This window comes from Petromyzon marinus, chromosome 46 (genome assembly GCF_048934315.1).
Source record: "Petromyzon marinus isolate PM22_M1 ecotype Great Lakes invasive population chromosome 46, UKy_Petmar_22M1.pri1.0, whole genome shotgun sequence".
Taxonomy (NCBI): Eukaryota; Metazoa; Chordata; class Hyperoartia; order Petromyzontiformes; family Petromyzontidae; genus Petromyzon; species Petromyzon marinus.
In genome coordinates this window covers 12,663,238-12,688,318 of record NC_133712.1, presented here as the reverse complement: position 1 = coordinate 12,688,318, position 25,081 = coordinate 12,663,238, and the positions used below count along the sequence as shown (strand labels likewise).

Below are 25,081 nucleotides of genomic sequence, written 5' to 3'. Positions count from 1 at the left end.
CGTCTCACCCACTCACCCTCCTAATCTTTCACCTGCCCACCACCCGCTCACCCATCCACTCACTCTCTCTCGGCCTCACGCTCACTCACTCAAGTCACCCGTCTACCATCTAAACCGTTCGCTCACCCATCAACCCTTTTGCTTATCATCCTCCTGCCCGCTCAACCGTGCACGCACCGTCCCATCCTCTTAATCACGTACCCGCTCACCCTCCTCTCACCCTGCCAACCGCCAACTCACTTGCTCTATCACCCACTCACCCTCTCACCAACTTACTCAGTCGCCCTCCCACCGACTCGCCCACTCGCTCACGCGCTCCCACTCCCCTCACCAGCGCGTCCCGGACCCTCGCGGCGCTCACCTCCAGCACGGAGTACGACGAGTGGCGTCGCAGGAACGTGCGCTCGGTGCGCTCGCGCCAGGCGCGTGCCAGCTGCACCTGCGCCTGCAGCTGGGGAAGCGCGTCCAGCCTCACCGCCACGTCGGCGCCGCACCGCACCGTGCTCTCCAGCACCTCCAGGTACGGGAAGTGGTCCGCGTTCTGCCAAGCGAGCCGCACAACCGCACGGCGCAGGGTCACACCAACACGCCGCTCACGCCACAACAACCGCGCCGCACCCGCCACATTCACCACACTCCGTGTTTTTTTTTGGGTTGGATCGCGTAAACGTAATCGGTATTCGCTAATGGCACCCGCCCCGGCAGCCCGTTAGGGGCTCCGCAGGGAAGGGGGGGGGGGGAGGGCGATGTTTGTGTTTTTGCGAGTGCCGTGCATGCCGCCACCTGCATGGCCTCCAGGAGGTGGCTCCACTGGCGCGCAGCGGCGAGCGCCGCGGTGAGGGCGCGCACCTTGGGCAGCACCGCGGGCACCTGCTCCGCGTCGGCCACGATCGCCTCCAGCGTCGCCGCGCTGTGACGCTGCCTGCGCCGCGTAGGGAGGGACGCACGTCGAGACGCGCCGAGGGAAGGAGAGGGGAGAGAGAGAATGGTGGCACCGGGAGAAACCGGATGAGGTTGCGGGCACTGCCAAGTGTGGAGACGCTTAACCCGCGCTTCAATCGGGCTCGCTCGATCGTTCGCCCGCCAGCTCGTCCAATTAACCGCTCGCTCGCTCGCTCACTCACTCACACCATCACACGCTAGAGATAATCAGCCAGGTCACTGGTTTCGCTCGCTCGCTCTCTCTTAAAATGTTCCCTCGCCGATTAATTCACTCTCATCCTTTTTCCCACCTGTTCACCCTTTCGCTTGCCGATTAATTAATTTTCTGTTTCATCTGCTCACTCACCTCTCTCGCTGTCTAACAAACCCTCTTCACATGCTGAATCACTCTCCCACTTGTTCACCGACTCAATTAGTCAACTGCTCACTCACTCACTGGAATACATGCGTGCTCACTCGCTCACCCTCTCGCGCTATAAATAGCTTGTACACGCTCTCACCCACCCTCTCTCCACCCGCCCTCCGCCTGCTCGCTCACCCAGACTGCAGGCAGAGCGCCGCCTTCTCCTCCCAGCGCTGGGCGATGCTCTGCAGCTCCTGCAGCTCTGACAGCGCCTTCTGCACCGACGGGTTAGCTGGCAGCGCCAGCCCGGCCCTCAGCAGGCCCCGCACGGCGTCTAGCGGCACGCGCCCCCCGCCTTGCGACAGGTTCTCACGCACCTGCGGGGAGAGCGACACCACCCACCACCGAGAGGGGGTTCTCTCCATGACCTTAGTAGTCGCACCAGGAGCTGTCCAAGTTGCTGAACGCTGTGTCTAGTCCTATGAGGTGTCCATGGTGGATCTGTCCATGGTGTCCATGGTGCTAAGTGCTGTGTAGAGTACTAGTAGTTGTCCATGGTGCTGAATGCTGTGTCAAGTTCCAGGAGCTCTCCATTCTGTGTCTAGTACCAGGGGCTGTACTGTGTCTAGTACCTGGATTTGTTCATGGTGCTGAATGCTGTGTCTAGTAGGAGACGTCCATGGTGCTGAATGCTGTCTAGTAACAGGAGCTGTCCATGGTTCTCAATTGTGTGTATAGTAGCAGGAGCTGTCCATGGTGCTGAATACTGTGTTGAGTACCTGGAGCTGTCCATGGTCCTGAATAATGTGTCTAGTACCTGGAGCCGTCCATGGTGCTGAATGCTGTCTAGTAACAGGAGCTGTCCATGGTGCTGAATTCTGCGTCTAGTACCTGGAGCTGTCCATGGTTCTGAATCTTGTCTCGTGAACGGAGCTGTTCATGGTGCAGAAGGCTTTTGGCTGATTGGTATATGTTTGTGTATGACCCTATGACCCAGACAACAAGGAGAGGCCCTCATCCAGCAGAGGATTGACAACAGAGGCTGTGTGTATGTGGAGTGGAAGCCGTGCCTGGTGCAGCCAGCGTGACCGGGGCAGGGCGTCGCGCAGCGTGGCCGCGTGCGGCAGGACGATGGTGGGGCCCAGCCGCTCGATGTCACGCAGCAGGGCCTCCACGGTGCCCGCACCGGGCGCCGCCTCCTCCGCCACCTCGGTGGCACGCACCTCCAGACGCTCTGCTCGCTCCAGCAGTTCCTGCACGGCGCAAACACACGATAAAGGCATAGATCTCCCGTATAGCCCTAACGGACTGTTGGGGCAAGTGCTGTTCGCGAGAACCTATGAAGGGCCGGCACGGCACACGAGGCGGTGGGTGGCCAGCACCACGCCCGGCCGCATTTGTCTCCCCAGTGGCGATGTATTAAACCAGGGACTCATTTGAGGCTCCCTAGGGGAGGCCCAGGACCGGTACAGATAACCGTCACTGGTGTTGTCGTTGGGCTCGTAGTGCTATGCGCTAACCGCTGCACCACCGATCCAACAAGCAAACAAAGATGCACACACACAAGCATGCAAGGATATGCCAGCGCACACCTGCACCAGACAAAACACCCCCCGTGTGTTGCCGTTACCTCCACCTGCGCGGCTTCGGGTACGGCGCAGGGCAGACTCTGCATCTGCTCCACCAGCTCCCGCAGCTCCACCAGGGTGAGTCGCTCCACCGGCTCCTCACCGCTCCTGCCACACGGCACAACCTCCTCCTCGTCAGCATCACCGTTGCTATCATCATCATCATCATGGGCAGCGTCATCGGCACGGTTACGATCATGAGCAGCGTCATCGTCGCCATAACTATCACTCATTATTATGCATGATGGTTATGGTGACAATCGTCACCATCATCACCATCACCACCCCTCACCGTCGTTGCCATCATCTCGTTCTTTACAAAGGCTTAACATTCCACTGACAGTTCGATTGTAACTCTGCCAAAATTATTCCCGTTAACCACATGCACAGCTCCCAGTTCCAGATCTAGCTCCCAGTCAGTTCTCGCTCTTGCCGACGATGACAGCGGTAACACCGGGGGTCACCGTCACCGACACTACCACGCACCCGTCGGCGGGCCGGGCATGGAGCAGCGAGCGAACCAGCGCGAGGCAGCGCTCCGTCTCCGTGACGACGACGTGCAGCTGCAGCGAGAGATCGTTCTCCGGGAACTTCCTCTCCTCCGCCTCGGCAGCCAGCTCCTGCAGGTGTGGCAGCTCTGCAACCACCACGCGGAAGCACGGAGGAGACGATGTGCCCGACAGAGGCGCGGGCAGGGGTCAGGTCAGAACCACCTGGTAAGTAACCGGTGCGAAACGTGGCGAAGCGGGGCAAAAATCCGCGTGCGACGTGCGCCCGAACCTTTCTTGAGGGCGCCCTCGGCTTCCAGGGCACGGCGCGTGCGCGTGGCCCAGCTGTCGAACGACTCGGCGCACACCTTGAGTCGCTGCAGCATGGCCGGCAGCTCGTCCAGCGTGTAGCGGTAGCTGAGGAGGAGCAGCGATGGTAGACAGGGTAGACAGAGAGAGGGGAGTAACGCGAGAGATGAGGTCGTCAGGTAAGAGAGGCGTGGGGGGGGGGGGGTTCAGAAGCTATCGTGTAGAGACACGGACGAGCAACCCTCTTATATTTTTTAGAGTCGTTTTTAGAACTGATCGTCCAAAAGAATAGTAAAATCGATGATTGAATCCAGTTCTTTTGAATAATTATATCTTTAGAACAACTTTTTGTCTTTGTTGTCCTTACCACGCACCGCAGATCAGCACGGTTGGCTACGTACATTTAATATTCGTCCACACTCTGCTGTACCACTTCTGCTCCTCCACGCCCACCCATGGGCAAGAAGGAAGCTTCGCAACCCTCGCTGCCGCCGTAGCGCCAGGTCACAAGGCAGCCAGGTGCAGCAGCGTAGCCGCCGCCACCACCGCCGCTACCGCCGCCCGACCACTCCCCGGTAGGTGCTCACCGCAGGTAGTGCTTGGCGGGCGGGCACTTGCAGAGCTGGGCGGCGTGGTGCAGGCACACGAGGCGGTTGTGGCAGCGCGAGCACGCCAGCGCCGACAGGAAGCACGTCGTTTTGCACGTGTCGCACTGCCGCTCGTCGTCGGGAAGCAGCTCAAACGCCTCACGCTCTGCCTCCGTTGTGCCCTGTGCGCGTGCATGCGCGTATGTGCGCGCGTGCGCACGCGATGGTAGCGGGGCCGCGGGGAGTGAAGGGCGGGGAGGAGAGGGTGGGAGGGAGCATGGGTGGGAAGGAACGTATGCGGGAGGGAGATGATAGGTGACAAGAAATGACAGCGAATCAATAACGTAATATCACATCTATAATGCAGCCCCCACCTCACATTGTACAAGATGTCAGGTCGTGTTTTCAGTCGCGCCTCGCTCCCTGTTGAAACATCTCCTCAATCGGCTTCTCCCGCACGATCCTGACCTGGCTGTTAAATCGTTGCCCTGATAGCCCCGCACACTTTGCAGATACACCATTCTCCTACATCGCGACCCCAAGCTCCTTTTGTTACAACTTATCTCCCATTTCACTAGCCGCCCCGAACTGTTGCGCTATCCCTTACATCCATGCCCCCCCATACTTTGCTCTTACATTACCCCCTGCGTCGCTTCCTTCCTTCCTTCCTTCCGCACCCCCCCCCCCAACCTGCACACACACTTGCAGTTCCGCTATCGCGTGCAGCAGGCTGACCGCGGCGGCGCTGGCGTTACCCGCTGCAGCAGGGCACGGCGCAGCTTGCGCTCCTCCTGCACCATGATGAAGAGCTCCTTGTGCACGGCCGCCGCCAGGTTGAGGCCCAGGCCCTCGGGGTCCGACGCCATCTTGCAGATGAGCTCCTCGTGCGAGAACACGCAGTAGCGGTGCAGCCGGCGGTAGTGATCCACGCACAGGCGGCCCATGGGCAGCTGCGGCGACAAGGCACCCGACGCTTAGCCCCGCGGTGACGACTGTTGGGGGCGAGCGGTCATTGGCGAGCGACTTTTTAGGCCGGCACGGCACAACCAAGGGGTGCTGCGGCCATAGGCAGCTGCCGAGATAAACATTCCCAACCGTACCACCCCCGCCCCCAACCCCCTGGGTAGCTTCTTAATTGGTCGTTGCATTCTACACTTCACATTGCGAAATGGCGTTAAAATTCCAGTTCATATAGGTATAGGGCATTGTATTTCACAATTCCCATGGGCATAGGGCATCACATTTCGCAGTTACCACTGTTATAGAGGATTATACTTCACAGTTCACATTGGTATAGGGCATTACATTCCACAGTTCACATTGGTATCAGAATTGCATTTCCACATGGCCTACGTTTAGACTGTTGGGGCAAGTGCTGTTAGCAGGTGCCTATTAAGGCTGACACGGCACTTGGAAGGGGCGGTGCGGGCAGCAAAACTACACCACCCTCTGGCCGTGATCGTCTCCTCGAGGGGGGGGGGGAATTTGAGGTTTTTAACGAGGCAACCTTGAGAAGGTCCAGCCACCGGTTCTATCGAATATCGCTTGCCTGTTCAGCTATGGCCAGGAATCGAGGGGGGGGGAATAACAAAGGGCAAGAGGAGGACAATGAACAGAGAAGAAGAAAATGTTGAGCAGAGAGGACAAGATTATCAGAATCAGAATATTTATTTTTACTGGAGGAATCCGATAAGCTATAAAGCTCTTTAATACAGATATCCAGTCGGGGCGAGTCTGAACGTGAAAGCAACAATACAAAAACGCCATCGGTGTACAAACGATAGGAAAGGTAAACAAAAAATCCGAGACCCACCCAGTCGGCGGTGCAGAAGTTGACGGCCTCGGCAAAGTTGTACCCCTGGTTGAATCCACTGTGGTAGGCCCGGGGGAACGTCACCACAAACTCTCCCGCACATTGGTTCGTCCGCACCACCTGCTCGCCACGCCGCCGCCGCCGCAACCACAAAGTCACAAACGGATCTCGCCCTCGCAAGCCACAACCGCAACGTAGGCTCGTTGTTAGTATGAGCATTGTTAACAAAGACAAAGGTCCTCCCCTGTAGCCGTATAGGCCCGTTGAGGCAAGTGCTGTTCACGAGCACTTGCGAAAGTTCCCCCCGGGGCATTTTCAGTTCCACTGCGGTTTCATTCCGGAATTTACTCGATTGGTTGAGTATCCGAGCCGGCGCATCGGTGGAGTTAATCAAATGCTCGGGATGCCCGGACGGCCCGGGCTTAGTCTGGTAGCGCACTTGACCCTCTAACGCGAGAGGCTCCACCACGGGGAGAGGCTCCACCACAGGGGGAGGTGGTGCCGGCCTGGCACTCACCGGCACGCCGTGCGACATGAGCAGGTTGGGGTTCATGATGGTCACCAGCTGGTGCAGGAGGTCAGGCTGGGACTCGAACAGCTCCGGCGCCAGCTTCCTCATCACAGACTCCAGGTGCTCGGCCGCGTGCGACGGCACGCCGTACCACGTCTTCGGCTCGCCCCTGCCCCCGGGGGACGAGGTGGAGACGAGAGCAGCAAGAGGAGGAGGTGAGGACACGGAGGAGGAGGAGTTGATGTAGTCGAGGAGAAAGAGTTGACGATGTTGTTTAAGGAAGAGAGAGGAGGAGTTCATGAAGTTGGAAGAGGAAGGCCAGTAGGAGGATGAGGTTGGAGGAAAGGGGGGGGGGGAAGAGAAATGGAAATTAAGGAGGAGTTGATGTGAAGGAAGAAGTTGTGGAGGATGAGAGGTGGTGGTGGAAGGGGGAGGGATGAAAAGGATGAGAAAGAGGGGGGTGTGGGGAGGAGGAGATGAGTCACAAACAATCCATGAAGACAGGATTGGGAAACCTGTGACCCACTGGCCCCTATTCAACCCGTGACGTCATTTCCACAAGGCACCGCGGCCACATGAGGCTAACCACCTCGGAACAGCCCGAAAGCATCCCAGCGGCACTGATCGTCTACGAGAGACGGGACACCGTCAGCCAGGCAACAGCACCGAAATGTCCAATTTCGGCGAGCTAAGTCACCCGTGCCACGGCGCGCAAGTATTGACGTGTGGCCGCCCCGCCAAAGGTATTTGAAAGTCCTTATTCGTCACTCGGTACCGACGAGTCTCCCGCCCCCCCCCCATCTCTGGTGTAAGTGTCATCTCACCAGTGCAGGTAGTTGATGGAGTAGCTCCAGTGGTCCTCAATGTGCCAGCAGAAGGCAGAGAAGCACATGCCCACGTACAGCCAGGGCACCTGCGTTGACAGCACATGCCCACAAAAACACAAAAAGGCACACAAAGAGCCACACGCACAGGTCACCCGCAGGTTAGCATTGCACGCTTGCAATTTTGCGAGCACCTATTGAGAATAGCATGGCATGGAAGGGGTGGTGTGGCCAGAAACGACGCCCTGGCCGCCTTTGTATCCCCAGTGCTGATGTTTACGACATACAGCACAAGGTACTCATTTAGGGCTGAGTTGACCCAGGACCGATTCAGATATTCATCACTGGTGTTGTTCGTGAGCCAAGTTGGTAGAACAGTGCGCCAACCACTACGCCACCACGACCCACACTTGCACACACACGTACATAAACCCACACACAACACGCAGCACACGTGCAACAAAAGACGTGAATCACACACCACACGCACCGCAACAACTTTCTGCTGTCCTTCCCTCCACCTTCGATTAGCACGGTTGGCTACGCACGGTGTGAAAGAAGTTCCACATACATACACAGCACACACACACGCATCCCACAGCACGCATACACGCACCCCCACAGCACAGACACACAGCACACACACAACAAACAGATCAGACCGCACACACGTGTGCATGTGCTGGCGAGCACCACCTTCATGCCGGAGATGTCTGCGTTGATGAAGCCGAGCACCGACTGCCCGTGCACGGGGATGATGTTGAGATTCCAGCCCGACTCCACGTACGTCTGGGGTACGCACCCACACACAAAACACACCACGTAAACCCGTGCACCAGCACAAGGCACGCATGCTGACACACGTGTACGCGGGCACGCAAAACAGGTGCAAAAAACATTCGCGCACAAAGCACACGCAAGAGCGTGCCCGCACGATCACCAATCGTCGTGCCATCAGCTGACATCTCAGCATCGTGGCAGCGGTGTGCCATTTCATCATCGCACGGTCAATGTGCCATCCCATCATCGTGCCACTGGTGTGCCATCTCAGCATCGTAGCACCAGTGTGTGCTCTCAGCATCGTGCCATCAGTGTGGCTTCTCATCATCATGCCACCACCGCGTTATCTCATCAGTGTGCCATCTCATTAGCCAAGCCGTCAGCGAGCCAGCTCATCTTCGCGCTGTCCCTGAATGTGCCGCCGTCACTGATCACCACCCCCCGATCGCCGGTGGCGGTGTCGGCGGCGTTGTCGGTGCTGTGGCCCCTACCTCCTCCTCGGGCGTGAGGATCCTTTCTTGGTCGCGCACCGGGAAGCCGCTGCCAAACTCGCGCGAGTGTATGTCGGCGCCGTACTCCACCGTCACGTCCTCCTCGATGCTGTTCACCAAGCGCCAGAACTCGCGCTCCACCAGGTCCGTCGGCACCATCTGCGCACGCGCCAGCGAGTGAGCCGCCACAGGCGAACCCGGCACGGAGCAATAATAAAAAAAAAAGCGGAGGTGGAGCAGACATTACGAAGACTGGACATGGAAGTAATCGTAACAAAACTTGTTGAATTTTTTGGGGACTGGTACATTGCGCCCAGTGTGTTGGCCTCCCTCCTCCACCCCCCCCCCCCCCACCGACATGCCAGGAGAGGCAGCGGAGCCACTCACGTGCACGGGCATGTTGAAGTAGTCCGCCTTGAACGTGTCGGCCATCTCCCCGAAGCTCTGCAGCGTGTACTCCTTGGTGGCCTGCTCAAAGCCAAACGCCTCGTGTGGCTTACTGCACTCCTGTACGCAGACACAACGACAAAGACCCCCCCCCGCCCCCCCCGGTTAGGCTGAGCAGACTTTTGAGGCAAGTGCTGTTGGCGAGCGGCACCAATAAAAGGTCAGCACGGCACACGAGGGTAGCCAGCACCACCCCGACCTATGGGGAGCCCAGGATCGGTTCAAATAATTGTCACTGGGTGTTGGTGGCCGTGAGCGGGAATCCAACTCAGGTCGCCGGGTTCGTAGCATGGCACGGTAACTGCTGCGCCACTGCTCCCAACGTGGACACGCGCACGCACACACCCAACGCGCGGTGACACTGCCGCCACCCTCATCATCGCTGCCTTAAAGAATCACGATAACACAAATACGAGGGCGTATTTGCATCAAAGTGTCAACGAGAACTGCAATAAATTCTGTAAACTCAATCCGTGAGACATTTTGGTGAGTCGCGTGCGACAGGCGGTACCTCGGCGATGCACTTGGGGCAGCGCCAGTGCGCGCTGGCGACTTCTGGGGGGGGCGGCACGAGGCAAGTCCTGTGGTACCCGTCTCCGCAACGGCTGCACCGCAGCATCGTCTCCACGGCAACGGCGCTCTCGCACACGAGGCACGCACCCTCTGCCTTCTGCGTCAAGACGGGAACACAGCGACCGGACAACCGGTGATTTACATTCGGCAAACGGGCATTGGGAAAAAGTAATCGACAATGGGTATATAATCGGCAAGCGTTAAGCACGTAACCCTTAACCACCACGACGAGTCCACAAGTGGTCACGATTCGATCCAATCATCGACTCTTGTTTTTCCTGTTTTGCCCATCTTCTGAGTATCCTCCCTTCGTTATGCCTCCACTCGTACAGCCTCGTTCGCTTGGGCCTCAAGGTCGCTTGCGTATAATCCACAATTTGAATAAATCGTGAATAACCCCGATCACGCACACAAATCGACGTGTACATCGTTCTTGCGCCGAGTGCCCAAGTCGATTTTAACTGACGGGTCAACAACATCACTATGTGTTGAATGGAAATTCCACATTGCTATGGCGGAGACAAGTCATTTCCAATTTACTATAATCGCAACGACAATCACTCGTCACGTCACATCAGACGTTGAGAATCCCACATGGCACAAGTTGACAAGATATCAGCCACTACCGATTGGCCCCAACCAGACGGAATCGACTAACCTGCTCCACGGATCCATCAAGAGCAGCGCCACCGCTGCCACCGCCGCCACCAGCACCCTCCAGTTTCTGTTCCTCTGCAGCGCCAGCGCCTCTCACTTCGCCGGCGCCGCCGCCGTCGTCGTCGTCATCGTCGGAGATGACAACCGGGCTGGACGGAGGCTCCGGCTTGCAGGCCTGCTCCGCGCGCTCGGCACGAGCCAGTACCGGCGGAGAGGGAGAGGGGCCCAGCGATTGCTTGCCGGCCCCCGCCGAATCTTCCCACTTGGAAGAGTTCTCGCCACCGTCCGCTGCCAGCGCCGGTGGTGGTGTTGGCGGCGGTGGAGGCGGCGGCGGTTCCAGTTTTGGCGCCACTGTTGGCTCCTGCTTCACGTCACCGTCTTTGAAAGGCAACACACAAAACGAACAGCAGACGGCTCTCATTGTGTTGTAGCCACGCGCATCGGTTGGGTGGCTCCGGGCTTGTGCCGCATGAGCTTGAAGAGTCACGGGCGAGAAACAAATTACTTTAAAGTGAATGTCAGGCACTCTAGTAATGTCAAAGATGCTTCCAATGAATTGATGTTGACAAAGATGGCGATACGACAATGGTGACAACGACGAGACTGACGGCAACAATCATGACAATGATGCGATGATGACCGTGAAAATTTACAGCGATGCTGAGAGTGATGGGAACAATCTCAACGACACGACCATGAGGATGACGAGCATAACGATGACGGCAATCCCGACGATGTTGACGACGAGCGGGCCATGGCGCTCACCCTTCCTCCTGCTGGCGCCGAGCTTCTCCCGCGCCATGAGTCCGAGCCCCATCATCTTGGGCCCGGCTCCGTAGATCTGCAGCTTCTTCAGCTCAGGGTTGCTCGCAATGTCGGCCTCCGTTGGCTCGGGCTGTCGTGGCACGGGTGCGGGACAATGCGCGCGCACGCACAGACGTGCAGGCACACGCACACACGTGCAGGCAAGGACAGGCACACGCAGGCACACGCAGGCAAGGACAGGCACACGCAGGCAAGGACAGGCACACGCAGGCACACACGGGTCACGTTTACACTCTTCGTTTATGTCTTAGTTGTTCGGGTGACGGAGGCAATAATAGTAAAAGTGAAGATGATTAATTTTATTTTATACCTACGTGACTTTACCGAAAAAACCATAGAGTATGATTAGTCTGTTTTGTTTCAAAACAAGTTGTTACTTTGAGTTTAAATTTGTAGTTTTAAAAATTAAAACGTTTCACTTAAATGTTTCAATGTAATTCTATTTGTATTATTCCGTCTGCCTCTACTTGCTTTCCAAACAAAAATTATGCAGCAGCTTTTGTTTAAGCCAGCAGACCCAGGACCAGCTTCGACCTTCTGGGTTTCATCAACACTCAGGGCTTGATAAACATATGCTGTTGGATTGACAGATATTATTATTATTGGCAAGAGCACTCCACATAGGATTGAACACAAAGCGGTCAGGTTGATTGCTGATCCAGCACTCACCGATTCACTCCACTCACTCACTGGCTGTCTGTCGTCTCCTTATCACTCTTCTAACGCTGCTGCCATGATCACAGTGCCCGTGAACGCCTCTCACCGATTTCACTCACATATGGCAAGGGCTACCTGTTTTGTCTCATCCACACTCACTCACCAACTCGCTCGGTCACTCAACCCACTCAATCACACGCCGACTCGACCACCGCACTTGCAGGTCGTAACAACACACTCACCAACTCACTCATATCACTCACTCACCCGATCATTCAATCACTCGCCCCACTGCGGGTCACGACACTTCTCTTTCTGCTTCTACACGAATCTATTAAGTCGATAGCACTGCTTGTTGCCGAGAATATAACATTTGTGGACGTCGCGGCTGTGCTCGGCAACGCTGTTAAAATATATATAAATATAAACGATGGGGGCACGCGTAACTCCGCTTCGGAGGGGTGTACGGGAGACGGGAAGGTCAAAGCGGAGGAGGAGACCTCGGTGTTGAGACGCTTGGCGCGCCGCCCGTAGCAGTCTGTCTTGGAGGGCTGCACCGACAGGCGCTGCGGGATGCCGTGCGGCTTGTACTCCTTGTCCTTCTCCCCCACGTCGTCTTGCTGCATCCGCAGGGCACGCAACCACCCACGTGTACAAAAGACAAAGATCCTCCGATTGGCATCTAACAGACCGCCAAGGCAAGTGGTGTTAGCGGGCACCTATGAAGGTCGGCACGGCACACGAGGGGGTGGGTGGCCAGCGCCACGCCCGGCCGCCTTTGTCTCCCCTAAGAGGCGATGTTTACCACACGCCGCACCAGCTACTCATTTGAGGCCGAGTCGACCAAGATGGGGCCTAGGATCGGTTCAGACAATCACCACTGGCGCTGGCCATGAGCGGGAATCGAACTGGGGTCACCGGGTTCGTAGCGCAACGCGTTAACCACGACATCACCACCGCTCCCCACGTGTGCACCCCATCGCCGACAGCCAGAGGCTATCCACTGCTGGATCAAAGCCTCCCCACAACTATCATTATGATCACCGTCGTCATATCAGCCACGGTCTTGATGGAAGGCCTCTCCACACAGTCATAAACTACAAGCACGTGGTCTATCCACTGCTGGATGAAGGTCTCCCCCACATTCAATGCTCTGCCCCGTTGGTCGTGGGTGTTGATTGACCGTACTTCACCACCCTGGTCAGCGCGGGTTGGCGACGGGCGAAGGCAGGACCAGTTTAGGTAAAGCTCACCGCTGGCATTAGCTCTCGCTGGGAATCGAACTCGGATGCCCGTTTATAATCTGGAGTGCTACTGCTCCCCTTGCTTTTCAAGACATCTCTATCACTTCAGTGAAAAGCTTTTGACAAAAATAATAATTTAACATTTGGGGAATTCCTGTTATTAGACCCGTATACACTCAATGGTTGTCCTGCAAAAAAAGACCTGACGAACCATATTTGTTCTTTTTTTTTTAGACGGGATTTTTGCACGGCGACGCCGTGGTTAGCACATTGCACTACAAACCCGGCGGACCGAAGTTCAATTCTCGGCTATGGCCAACATCAGTGGCGAGCGATACCCAAACTGGTCCTGCCTGGGGGCTGCTCCTGTCACCCCTCCCCAAACAGAAACCAATAAGGAATCAAAGTGCTTTGTATATTTTTTTTACTATTTTTATTATTTTAACAGGTAAGGCCCACTGAGCAATACAGCTCTTTTTCAGAAGCGCCCTGGACACAAATGATAGCTCAACGAAGTGGCTTATCACGTGGACACGTATAGCAGCCAAATATTATAAACGCATGTTTGTAAAAGCAAAGGAAAAAACCGTAGGACCCAGATGAAAATCCATGCGACTACGGGGGGGGAAAGAGAACATGTAAACTATAAATATACAGCCGGCGCCGGGGTCGGAATCGAACCCACAACCTCCTGCATACCAGGCGAGGGTGTTAACATCTCACCACTTTGTGGGTTATCAAGTTCTCTTTTTTATTGTGGGAAGACCTTCGATGGCAAAACGGTGGCATTACCTTGTCGGTGGGAGCGGCAGAGCGAGCCAGAGACAGCGGCAGCTTCTGCTTGGAGAGGTTCTTGAGCGTCTGCGAACGCACGGAGCAGGGCGACGAGTCACCCAGGAATATTTACCGAACTTAAACTCAAACTATAACATTTTTATTTTACTGGGTAAGGCCCACTGAGCTATACAGGCTCTTTTTCAGAAGCGACCAGGCTATCCCAAATGATGGCTCAACATGTGGAAATGTACAGCAGATAAATACACATTGATTCTAAATGTGGAGGAAAAAACCAGAGGATCCGGAGAAAAATACACACGACCAAGGGGAGATAAGACATGCGAACTCCAAATACACAGGCGACAGGGTCGGGATTGAACCCACGACCTCCTGTACACCAGGCGAGGTAGTTAACATCTCCCAGCCACCGTGATGATGATGATGAGAGAGAGACACGCAAACTCCAAATAAACAGCAGTAGGCGTCAGGGTCGGGATCGAACTCATGACCTCCTGCATACCAGGCGAGGTAGTTAACATCTTGCCACGGTGGCACCCGCGAGAGAATGCTGCGGAGCGCGCGTCACGTAGCGTGTCGCGGTTCCCTTGGCCTGCCGTTCCCCCTCGGCTACGGCGCGTTGGATCACGGAAACGGGTTGGCCGCAGACCTGGTTTCAATTACAATCCTAATTGCCGACTTCTTAATAAATTCCAATCCCAATGCAGACGCAACCTCGGCCAAACAAACTAATTGCAATTTGATAATTGATACCAGATGTGGGCTCTTGTGGTAGATATGGTGGGGATGGTTATGTTTTTTTTTAGTGCTTGGGCGATTTGTTGACCTTTCTTGTACTCTGCACTCCTATCGTGTCCTTGTATTGTTTGTTGTTGTAACGTTCTTACCCGCCCCTACTGGACATCTGTGAAAGAGCTTTATAGCTCATCGAATTCCTCCAGTATAAAGATGTTGATTGTGAATGGTTGCGACAATAGAAATGTTTTAGGAGGAGAGGCTGAGGGAGATTCGGGGTGGGGGGTGGGGGGAGTGGGGAAAGGACAGAGGGGGTGGGTAAGATAAGAAGAGGCAGCACTATCTTAATCCTTAGGTGAAGCCGTGTGCAGAGAGGGGGGGGGGAGAGCAAGCCCTAGAGACAGAGAGAAAGACAGACTTTGAGAGGTCAAACATAGAGGCAAAGAGAAATTTAAAAAACACCAAGTGAGAAAGCCAAAGAGAAAAAGGCGCATACATAGAGACGTAAAGACTCAGAGAGAGACATGGGGGAAGACAGAAGAACGGACGGGAACTACGAGAGACATTGAACAAAAAGAATGAGACCAAGGGAGACACCAGCACAGAGTCCAACTCGGAGAAACAGGTAGCTGCACACAAAGTGAGCCGCTTCAGAACGACTACACGCAACATCATTAGACCTCCTTTGCCAGCACCAAAATGTAATAATAGGGTTTTTCCCCTTTTTTCTGGCAAGAAAACTGAAACCTTTTTACTAGGATTCATGTCTGCATTAACCACAATACCTGCAGTCAAAATGCAAACAAAATGCAAACAAAGGCCTTTTGGCGTCATCTGGTCGAGCACCAATTGGGTCGAGGCTCAAAAGAAAGCCGTCCCTTTGTGTGGGCCAATCAGTTTCAAGGACAATGCATATATTATCATAGTATGTATTTTGTTTGCATTTTGACTGCAGGTATTGTGGTTAATGCAGACATAAATCCTTGTAAAAAGGTTTTAGTTTTGTTGCCAGAAAAAAAGGGGAAAAACCCTATTATTACACGCAACATATTTATTTGTTTGAGAGGGACAGAGCTGCAAGTGTAGACGCAAAAGAAAACACAGGTGGTGGTGGTGGAGAGAACAGCTGCTCAGGCTTAAACACACAGCCCAGAGCCTATTAACAATAACAAAGGCACCCCGTATAGCCTTTAACAGACTATTGGGGCACGTGGCGTTTACTAGCAGCACCTATACGAGGGCCGGCAGGGAGCAAGAGGGGGTGGGGTGTGGCCGGCACCAAGCCCTGGGCCACCTTCGTCTCTCCGCAGCGTTGGTGCTGGTGCGCGTGCGAGCGAGCGAGGGGAGGGGAGCGAGCGGGGCGTACGCACGTGGAGGCTGACGCCGGCGTGGAAGAGGTCGTAGGGGTAGAGGATGCGCTCGTAGTGCGAGCGCAGCAGCGAGCCGACGCCGCGGTGCGCCGGATAACCCATGCGCAGGGAAACCCGCGCCCACTTGCGCTCGCGGCTCAGGTACTCGAAGCCGCCCTCCTCCATCACCACCTGCGCAAAAGGTGGGGTGGGGGGGGGGGTCGGTGGTGACGGCGTCAATGGCAACGGAAAGTGGCGCAAACGCACGTAGACATTGATGACGTCTGGTTGCGTGTGCGTGCGAGTGCCTGTGTGTGCATATGAGGATCGGTAGTGTAGTGGTGAGCACATTTCGCGCGCATACACAAGCACGCAGACAGACACACACACACGTGCGATGCATACACAAAGTTAAAGATCCCCGTATAGCCTCGAACAGACTGTTGGGGCAAGTGCTGAAACGGCACACGAAGGAGGTGGGTGGCCAACACCATGCCCAGCCGTCTTTATCTCCCCACCAGTGCTGATGTTTACACACCACGCCGGGTACTCGTTTAAGGCCGATTTGAGCAAGGAGGCCCAGGACCAGTTTCACATACTCGCCGCTGTTATTGGTCACGAGTGGGAATTGAACTCGGGGCGCTGGGTTCACAGCGAAATGTGCTAACCACTATGCTGCCGATCCTCATATGCACACACAGTCACTCGCACAAAACACGCAAGCAGACGTCATCAATCAACACAAGCACACAAAGAAAAACATCACGAGTTACGACCAAATCACCCTGCATTCAACGATTTGCCAGCATCGTCTTCTCATAAGCACAACAGTAAACCTGTGCAGAATACATCATCATACCGCACTCAAATATTAACCGTCAAGCATTGATGGCTGCAGCAGCTGACAGCGTGAGTGCTAATAATGCTGCTGACGACGACGACGACATCACACGCACACACGTCCTCACCTTGCTGAGTGTGTAGAGGTCGAGTGTCCTGCGCTCCACGATCGGGATCTTCAGGGTGGAGCCCTGGAGCTCCCAGAACTTGGCGATCTGGTCCAGGAAGTTGAGCTTCACGCGCGTTTGAGCCTGCATGCGAGCGATCGTCACCAACGTCATCAGCCGCAGCAGCCACAGCATCACCGTCGGCCATGATCAACCCACTGGCAAGGGATCCGTACGGCACTACAACGATCGCAATAAATCCCAGGGAAGTCTCTCGGCACCATAACGATTTCGGTGACAGGCAGAGAGAGGCGGGAGGAATGGGGGGGGGGGGGTGGAAGTGGCAACTCAGCAACTCTTGCCAACCTCCCCGGCCTTTGTTTATAAAGACCCAACCGGGTGCACACACAGTTGAATCAAGGATGCCAGAGGGTGCCGGGTGGCTCCGAGGTCAGAGATGCCAAGCCGGCACCGCTGAGATCCTGGGTTCCAAACCAGGTTACGGCCGCGGCCTGTAATTAAACCGGGTTTGCAAGTGCCGCGAGTTGATGGGCTTAGCTCCGACATCAAAGGCTGCGCAACCAAACCATCACATTAATTTTGGTTCTGCATTTCATTTGGCTCTAGCGCCCAGGAAGAGCTCCAGTCTGTCGCCAGGGAAAGGAAGGTCTGTACCGACCTACTCGACACGCTGCCGCAGCGTCCCGCACCAGGACAAGCGGACCTGAGAAACGAACGAATGAACATTTCATTTGGCTGAATTCCAGCTCGGATAATCAATAATGTCGGATTGACTGCCGCGCAATGAGCATCGCTCTCATACGCAGTGCAAATGGGAAGAGCCGCCCTCGACCTTGTATGAACCAGAGGTCACTTGAAGGAAACTCAAGAGGTAGCTCTGTGTTTTTTAACACGGATATCTGCATTGCTCCGCGAGAGTTCCATGACGCGATGTCGATAACACCGATGGGTTGAGATTTGGGGCGGGGGGGGGAAGAACAAAAATAATGTTTAACAAAGAAGAAAAATCATGCATGTGAATGGATTCTGGAATGCTTTCTTTCCAGCATGCGTATGTCCCCGGGAGTGTGGAATGAGCAATAAGTATGTTGAGCTTTAAAACCACACATTAAGACGGTGGCATGCGGGGCACTGACTGATAGACATCCGCATAATGGGGGAGGGTGAGCATTGACTTCCTTTTAGTGGTTTTGTAAAAACCTTTTAACGCCGGGGCTTTTTTTTTTAATAGCAACAATGTGATACTGAAGTTTCGTTCGTACCGGATCATCCTGTAACAAGCGTTATCGCACATCACCATGATAGACAAGATGGACGGAGCTGGTGGATTAGCGTTAAAAAGTAACCCAAGGCAATAGCTTGGTGGTGCGGCACGTACGTACGTACAACTTCTTTTGTGCCGCACGTAGCCAACCGTGCTAAATCGGAGGTGCGCCGAAGGACAACAAGCTGAACACAAAAAGCAGTAGTAAAGAAATTAGTTTTCAATCACAGACCTCGAGCTCGTTGAGTCTCTGGATCCTGGGCGTGAAGCGGAAGTTGTCGACGTCAACGGCAAACGGAGGCTGCCAGTCCTGCAGCGGCGAGCACCACACGCACAGACAGACACACACACCGACGGTGACGGTCACAAACGGGGAGCATATCGGACGGCGAAGTGAGCCAGGTTTGGGGAAACCTTTCATGACTGTGGATGGAAAGGGCGAGCACACATTCAACAACAAGAACCGCCATTCAAAACTAAGCGGCGGTGATGTCACCACAGCGCTTTGTGGCGGGCAATATGCACTTTAAGGCCATGTGAAGTGTCAAACACCTACTGGCAAGGAGGTCACATGAGGTTGACTAACTGAGATGACTGGCCGATGCACCATCTGTGCCCCCCCTAATATGCACACATTCGTACACACACACCACACCGCAGTCACTTCTTTCAATGCAAGAGGCCTATTGCAGTGACAAAAGCGACCGAGAACTAAAAATTAGAAGCTGGCAGTGTTGTTGCCAGGTTGATAATATTGCCCCTCTACTACCCAATCAGTGCCCCCTAACGTGCCTGCAGTGACGGATAAATATGACTTGTGGGCCGTTTCAAAGTGGTAGGCCGCAGGCAGTAAAAAATTGAATCGCGGGCTGTATGAATTTTAAGTCCATGGCCGTATCCGGCCCGCAGGCCACAAGTTTTCTACTTAAGAATTAAGCAGATGGTACATTGGGGTGGTCTGAGTGTCGCCTCAAAGCCTGGGTTCAAGCCATGAGTCTAGGTGCGAGTGTGTGTGTCTCTCACACAGGGGTTCGTAACGGTCGTGAGAGACAGCACTGTGAAGATTGTGGTTCGAGCCCTCGCGTTTGGTCGGGTGTGTGTCGCTCTCAGGTTCATAATGGCCATGTCAAGCAATAAGCAGACCTCTTGGTTCCTAGGCACAAGGCATACATTTTGTTCTCTCTATCCGGGGGTTCACAACAGCCGTGTTGGGTTACTCGCAGCTGTAAACATTAAGACGTCTGGGTCAAGCTCATGTTAAATTTACAGATTGTGTTCCATCTCGTTGTTAAATAAACTTATTAGCCTCTCCACGCGTCTTTCCCTGGGGGCCCATGAAGGCCGCGATTGAGACACAAGAGCCAGAATGCCTGAAATTCCTGGAGTCTAACGACACAAGGAGGGCCACACAGAGATAACAAGGAGAACACCGCACTGCTGAGCCACCCCCGCTGCCGTTTTGCCCTTGGGAACTCGTGAGGCCGACCTTGCAATTACTGCCTCCCCGCTCCACCCCACCCCAAAGTGCACAAAGGAAGCACAGAGACATCGCAATCTTCAGCCACGATTAATCCACTGCCGGATGACAGCCTCCACAAAACCCCTCTCCACCTGTCACACGCTCCTGCAATGTGAGAATCATTCTATGCAGCTCGTGCACAGAAAGGTGATCTCGTTCGCTCCGTCTCCGCGGTTGCCGTCCTCCTGGGCGCGTTTCCCTCCTCTGTTTAGGGTATTTGGCTACTCAAGTTTCTAAGTGATAAGCCACTTCATTGAGCTATAATGTGCGGCCAGGTCGCTTATGAATGAAAGCTACATAGGTCAGTGCACCTCACCTGGTAAAATAAAAATACATACTATTAGCAGTCACTATGATGTCTCTTGCCGATCCCCTCTACTCCAAGTGTTTCCTCTCGTTCTCTCAATTTAAATCTGTGGAGAGCCGCACGCTTTGAGTTGCACTCCGAGACGGAAAGAGGAACACGTGGGTGTTAAGAGAGAACGTGCGCGAGTTGGAGACACCGCGTGAACAGTGTTGGAAAAGTGAGCGGGGGATTGAGCAGGACACATCACGGCTACAAGGGACGGACGGGCCCGTGGTCTAAACTGACAATGAGATCACCCCTCGTGCGTTCGGAGCTGGACAGCTTCTCACATCGTGAAATCGTGAGAGACGGCGGCAGGCGGCAGCTTGATGAGGCTTTTCGTTCAGCGGTGGATAGAACGTGGCTCTGATGATGATGCTAATGGTGACCACTGCGGCATGGTTAACATCGACAGATGGTGCCACGCTGTTACCCACGGGGCAAGGGTCAAATGTAAAGACCCAAGAAAAGCTGTCTAAGCAAATGAAGGTCTGCTGTAGCGAACAGCGGATTGCTTTATAAGACTGACACAAACAGCACTGCACTCTACCTCGACTTGCAATACGATACAAACACAATGCGTCGATTTATCAATAAGAATCGATTCTTAACACCTACACGTTACACACATCGCCATCACGCACGCGAGAAATTATTATTTACGTCTTGTGCACATAATATAAAGATTATACGCCAACGTTACATTTGGATGATCGGCAATTTAACTCGGGTCACCGGGTTCGTAAGCTCTCCACCAACGCTCTGTGCACACGCGAACAAAGGAAGTGACCCACAACATGGCCTACAGACTGTTTGTGCAAGTACTGTTAACAAGCACCTACTAACCCGCCCATACCATACATCCGTGGAAAAGAGCTTCAAAGCTCATCGGATTCCTCCTGCATTCTACGTAAAGATTCTGATTTTGAGGACCGGCTCAGCACAGAGACACGCAAAATCTGTTTGCACGTCAGACCTGGGGTCAATGTATACTGTCATGACAATAACGAAAACAATGCATTTCACATCGCTTGTGCAATTGTAATGACTTGCAAATTCAACAATAACATTCGTGATCCACCCACCCATCCTTGGTACAACTCTTGACTCTCCAGGCACACCCAGGGCCTTACCCCCCCCCTCCCCTGGTACTCCACCCCCACCTCCTCAGTGCTAATTCACTGTCGTGTGTGCCTGCACCACCGGCATTCCGGCATCTGGAATGCCCCCCCCCTCGTCTCTGGGCTGGTTTGACAACTGAGTTGTGTACACAACTGTTCCCACACCCCTCCCCACCGATTCCCTCCGTCTCCTGCTCTCGATGGCAAAGACACAAGCCATGCAATTTACTTGCTCATGACCCAACGCAGAAGATCCCTGGGTGTGATTTTCCACGAAGCTCATGGTCCACCCTAAACCACATCCACTGCACAAACCATGGCAGCAGATGCGGATACCTGATGCACAAACGGAAAATTAAAAAAAATGCTCCAGTGTGCGACTGTGGTCATCCAGAACAGGCCATAAAACGTAAAACGACGCAATGCACGATCCGCAAATACGAAGGAGACATCACAGTGCTATTCCTCCGCTACTCCTGACGCGGGTATCTGTCTTGAACCACCTAAATGTAAAATTGTTGCTCTGCATCTACATCGGCCACTGGAAGAAAAAAAAGGACGACTTGCTCATGTCCACTGCTGGTGGACAAAGACTTCGCAAGAAGAGGAAGCTCCTGAGAACGCACGCAGAGGGCACGTTGGCCTACTTCTCCATGCTAACCAGACGCCTTGGAAGCGGAGGGATTACTCACGCGCGTTACCCCACCACACGCGACTTGCCCCTTTTGCCAATCCGCGGCTGGACGGCGGCTTCCCGACACCCGTGTGGTTGTACGAGGGATATTGAACCACACCGTAACTTCCCATCACGCTTGGTCAACGCGCTCGAGTGAAGAAGGTGTGAAGTGCACAGACGGTTGGAGCGGTGAAAAGAAATAATGGATGTTGATCATTGCCCACCCCAAGCGGCCCCGAAACCTATAAGACCTGTTTCGTGCTTAGTGGTGGCCTATCCGAGCACTACTAAGTCTGCTTAGCTTCCAAGATCTAACAGGATCAGGAACATTCTGGATAATTTGCTCGTGTTCAATAGGATATCGATCGCATTCAACTTGAACATATTTACCCCAAAAACACATTCTTTCTTACACACGCCATTCGCTGCACGTAGCTAGGGTGTTGAATATTAAATGTGTCGATTACCTTATTGAATCATTACATCTCAAGCGCTAAGTCTGAAACTAAAGGGGTTTGTGGGCAGATATTTAAATAAGCAGTGCAGTTGAACAGGTAGGCAAAGTGTGGTTTAGGTAGGTGCATCAGCAAACCGATATGTAAACACTGCAACTGGTCAGATAGTTTAAAAGGCTCAGCTGTGGACAGGTAGGTTGTTGTAGCGCATAGAAACATTACCACACAACGTGTGGAGCGGTGGGCCCCGGCGCTAATGCATGTTGAACTTCTTTCGCACCGTACGCATCGAACCGTGCTAATCGGAGGTGCGCAGGACGCAACAACGAACTAAAAGTTCGACTCGCTGCCGCGGGCAATATCAGTGGCGAGCGACATCTTGAGCCGATCCGAGGGCTACCCCACAGCGTAAAAACATGGTGAAGTACTGCCACGCAAAAAAAACCTCTCCGTGACCCTCACAGATGCACGAGGGGAATTGGGGGAGTCCCTCATCCAGCGGTGGAACGATGATAACAGCAGCAGCAGCAGTGCCGTCTGTACTCCTGCTGCATTACCGCGTGCGGCCGTTGTGCGGTTAGCGGCACTGCTGCCGTTTCTACGAAATCCGACCACCTCCCCGCGTTCATTTTCCGGCCACGGCTCAACATCAGTGGCGTTTTGACAACCAGCCTCCCCCCCCCACACACACCCCATCCAAACCCTCTGGCCAAACAGCCCCCATGAACGACAATGTGTAAGAGGAGGAGATCATCTAGCAGCGGATGGACACTGACACTGCACGACCGAGAGGCCCACACAGTATCTTGCAAATGGCCGATGTTGTGGATATCGCCAGGCCACGCGCCGCCGACCTATCGCAAGTTGGATCCCCCTCGCTCACGGCTAACATCAGTGTCCGAGGAGATATTATTTCATGTTATTCTGCTGCTTTATATTTCAACGTGATAAGCCACTTTCGTCCAGCTATCAACAGGCCAGCTTCTGAAAAAAACGAATAGCTCCATGGGCCTTTACACGGCAAGATTGATTTTTAAATTGCTTCGTTTTGTATGGTACAGCTTTGTTTTTTTAATTAAAAAAGGCATGTTTATCATTCCTATACTTTACACGCCTATTGTGAGACGTTGTCTTGTCTGTTGTAACGTTCTGTGACTCGCCCTCACTGGACGTGTGGAAAAACACAAGCATAAAAACTTCGGGGCTCATCGGATTCATCCAAAATAAAAACAAACAATTTCGAAACCGATCCTCGCGGGCGGAGGGCATCCCCCACACTCGCCTCCCCCAGCGTGGTGAAGTATGTACCACCTCCACCCCCCTACACACACACTCTCCTACCCACCAGACCAACACGACCCCCTCGCAGGCGACAGAGAAGGCAGCCTCACAGGCGGCAATCCCTTCCCCGCTCCCTCCATCATCATCATCATCCACTCATCCAGCAGTGGATAAAAGCCCGAGGCGTTGTTTGTTGTTTTACCGCGGGAGGCCGTATCTTGCAGATGCCAGTCTTCTCGGCGATGGGCCTGATCTTGGCAATGAAGGCGAGCGGCTCGGCGAACTCCTCACGACTCGGCTCGAAGACGGGACACTCGGGGGGCGCCGCAAACTCCTCGTGGTCCCCCATCGCGGCCGCTAATCGGAAGGTTGATTGGGGGGCTGCGTGATTGGGGGGCTGCGTGCTTGGTGGGTGGGGGGGGGGGTTCGTCCGATCGTGCCCCGCCGCCACCGCCACGCCGGCACTAAATCCGCATCGCCACCGCTGCCCTCGTCAAGCAGCAGCAGCAGCAAGACAACAGGGCGAACGAAAATAAGGGCTCAGTGTGTCGTTAAAAACATTAATAAAAACAAACAACAACACATGTGGCCGATTATTTATCGCCTGAGCCTCTGCTGTACTGCGGGCGCTCGAGTGCGCTTGACGGAAGGATACATTTGAGATAGTTGCGGTGGTGGTTGGGTGGTTGGGAGGAAATCCCGTTTTTGTTGAAAAAGACGAAATTGTTAAAGAGACCCGAATTAAAAAATAAACGTTATAATCGTTGTCGGTTTTTAGCCGAACGAAATCTCCTCTTCGCTCACGCGCGCACACAAAAGCGGCCCCCGCGGCTTGCAGGCTGTGCTCAGGCCCCGCTTTGCAATTCCCACTGCACTCGCGCGTGCGGAAGGCGACGCCCATTGGGCGCCGCTCGAGTCACGCGGCGACGCGCTCGGCCAATGGGCGGGCGGCTCGGGCGGCGCGCCGCGCTTATCCGCGTTGGGAAATCGAAAGGGGACCGCATCACGACCGTAACAGCGGACGGAGAAGGGTGGTTTATTTTTGTTGTTGGTGGTGGCGGCGGTGGTGGTGGTGGCGGTGTGTAACTGCGTGACGGCTGTGCGGTTGTTGACGCATTTGGGGTTCGACGCGAGAATTCGTTCCGTTTATTGGTCCGCTGCCTTTTTTGTTGATGTGTTTTTTTTGCGGAACGCGAAGGGCGGGTTTCGCGTCGTTTCGTCGCAACGAGGAGAACACAAAACAACAACAACCACCACCACCACACGAGACGTTCGAGGGAAATGTGGCCGGCTTGCGTGGACTCGGGAGGTCGGGCCGCGCTTGTTTCTACGACGGCGCTACATCGCGCGCACGAATACACAATTCTCATGCGCGGGTGAGCAGGCGCGACGGCGTCTGTTTAAAGGGGCCGCGTGCACTGCGCGCACCCCCCCACACCATGCGGGCGGTGCG

At 54.5% G+C, this 25,081-nt stretch overlaps 1 protein-coding gene across 1 annotated transcript in view; it reads right to left on the bottom strand.

The window, feature by feature from the left end:
- Positions 1-24,591, bottom strand: part of LOC116952378 (lysine-specific demethylase 5C-like) — a 28,937-nt gene extending 4,346 nt beyond the window's left edge. Inside the window, exons 1-24 of the mRNA XM_032971669.2 lie at positions 23,831-24,591; positions 18,463-18,540; positions 16,967-17,089; positions 16,020-16,190; positions 13,912-13,980; positions 12,376-12,495; positions 11,159-11,288; positions 10,395-10,771; positions 9,675-9,833; positions 9,104-9,223; positions 8,717-8,875; positions 8,142-8,234; positions 7,446-7,534; positions 6,628-6,790; positions 6,111-6,230; positions 5,053-5,247; positions 4,298-4,479; positions 3,694-3,818; positions 3,400-3,550; positions 2,916-3,021; positions 2,356-2,538; positions 1,481-1,662; positions 784-922; positions 362-541 (exon numbers count right to left, since the gene is read on the bottom strand). Of these exons, the coding sequence (XP_032827560.2) occupies positions 362-541; positions 784-922; positions 1,481-1,662; positions 2,356-2,538; positions 2,916-3,021; positions 3,400-3,550; positions 3,694-3,818; positions 4,298-4,479; positions 5,053-5,247; positions 6,111-6,230; positions 6,628-6,790; positions 7,446-7,534; positions 8,142-8,234; positions 8,717-8,875; positions 9,104-9,223; positions 9,675-9,833; positions 10,395-10,771; positions 11,159-11,288; positions 12,376-12,495; positions 13,912-13,980; positions 16,020-16,190; positions 16,967-17,089; positions 18,463-18,540; positions 23,831-23,977 (3,561 nt within the window). The 5' untranslated portion in view covers positions 23,978-24,591. The remainder of the gene's footprint in view (positions 1-361; positions 542-783; positions 923-1,480; positions 1,663-2,355; positions 2,539-2,915; positions 3,022-3,399; positions 3,551-3,693; positions 3,819-4,297; positions 4,480-5,052; positions 5,248-6,110; positions 6,231-6,627; positions 6,791-7,445; positions 7,535-8,141; positions 8,235-8,716; positions 8,876-9,103; positions 9,224-9,674; positions 9,834-10,394; positions 10,772-11,158; positions 11,289-12,375; positions 12,496-13,911; positions 13,981-16,019; positions 16,191-16,966; positions 17,090-18,462; positions 18,541-23,830) is intronic.
- Positions 24,592-25,081: the final 490 nt, after the last annotated feature.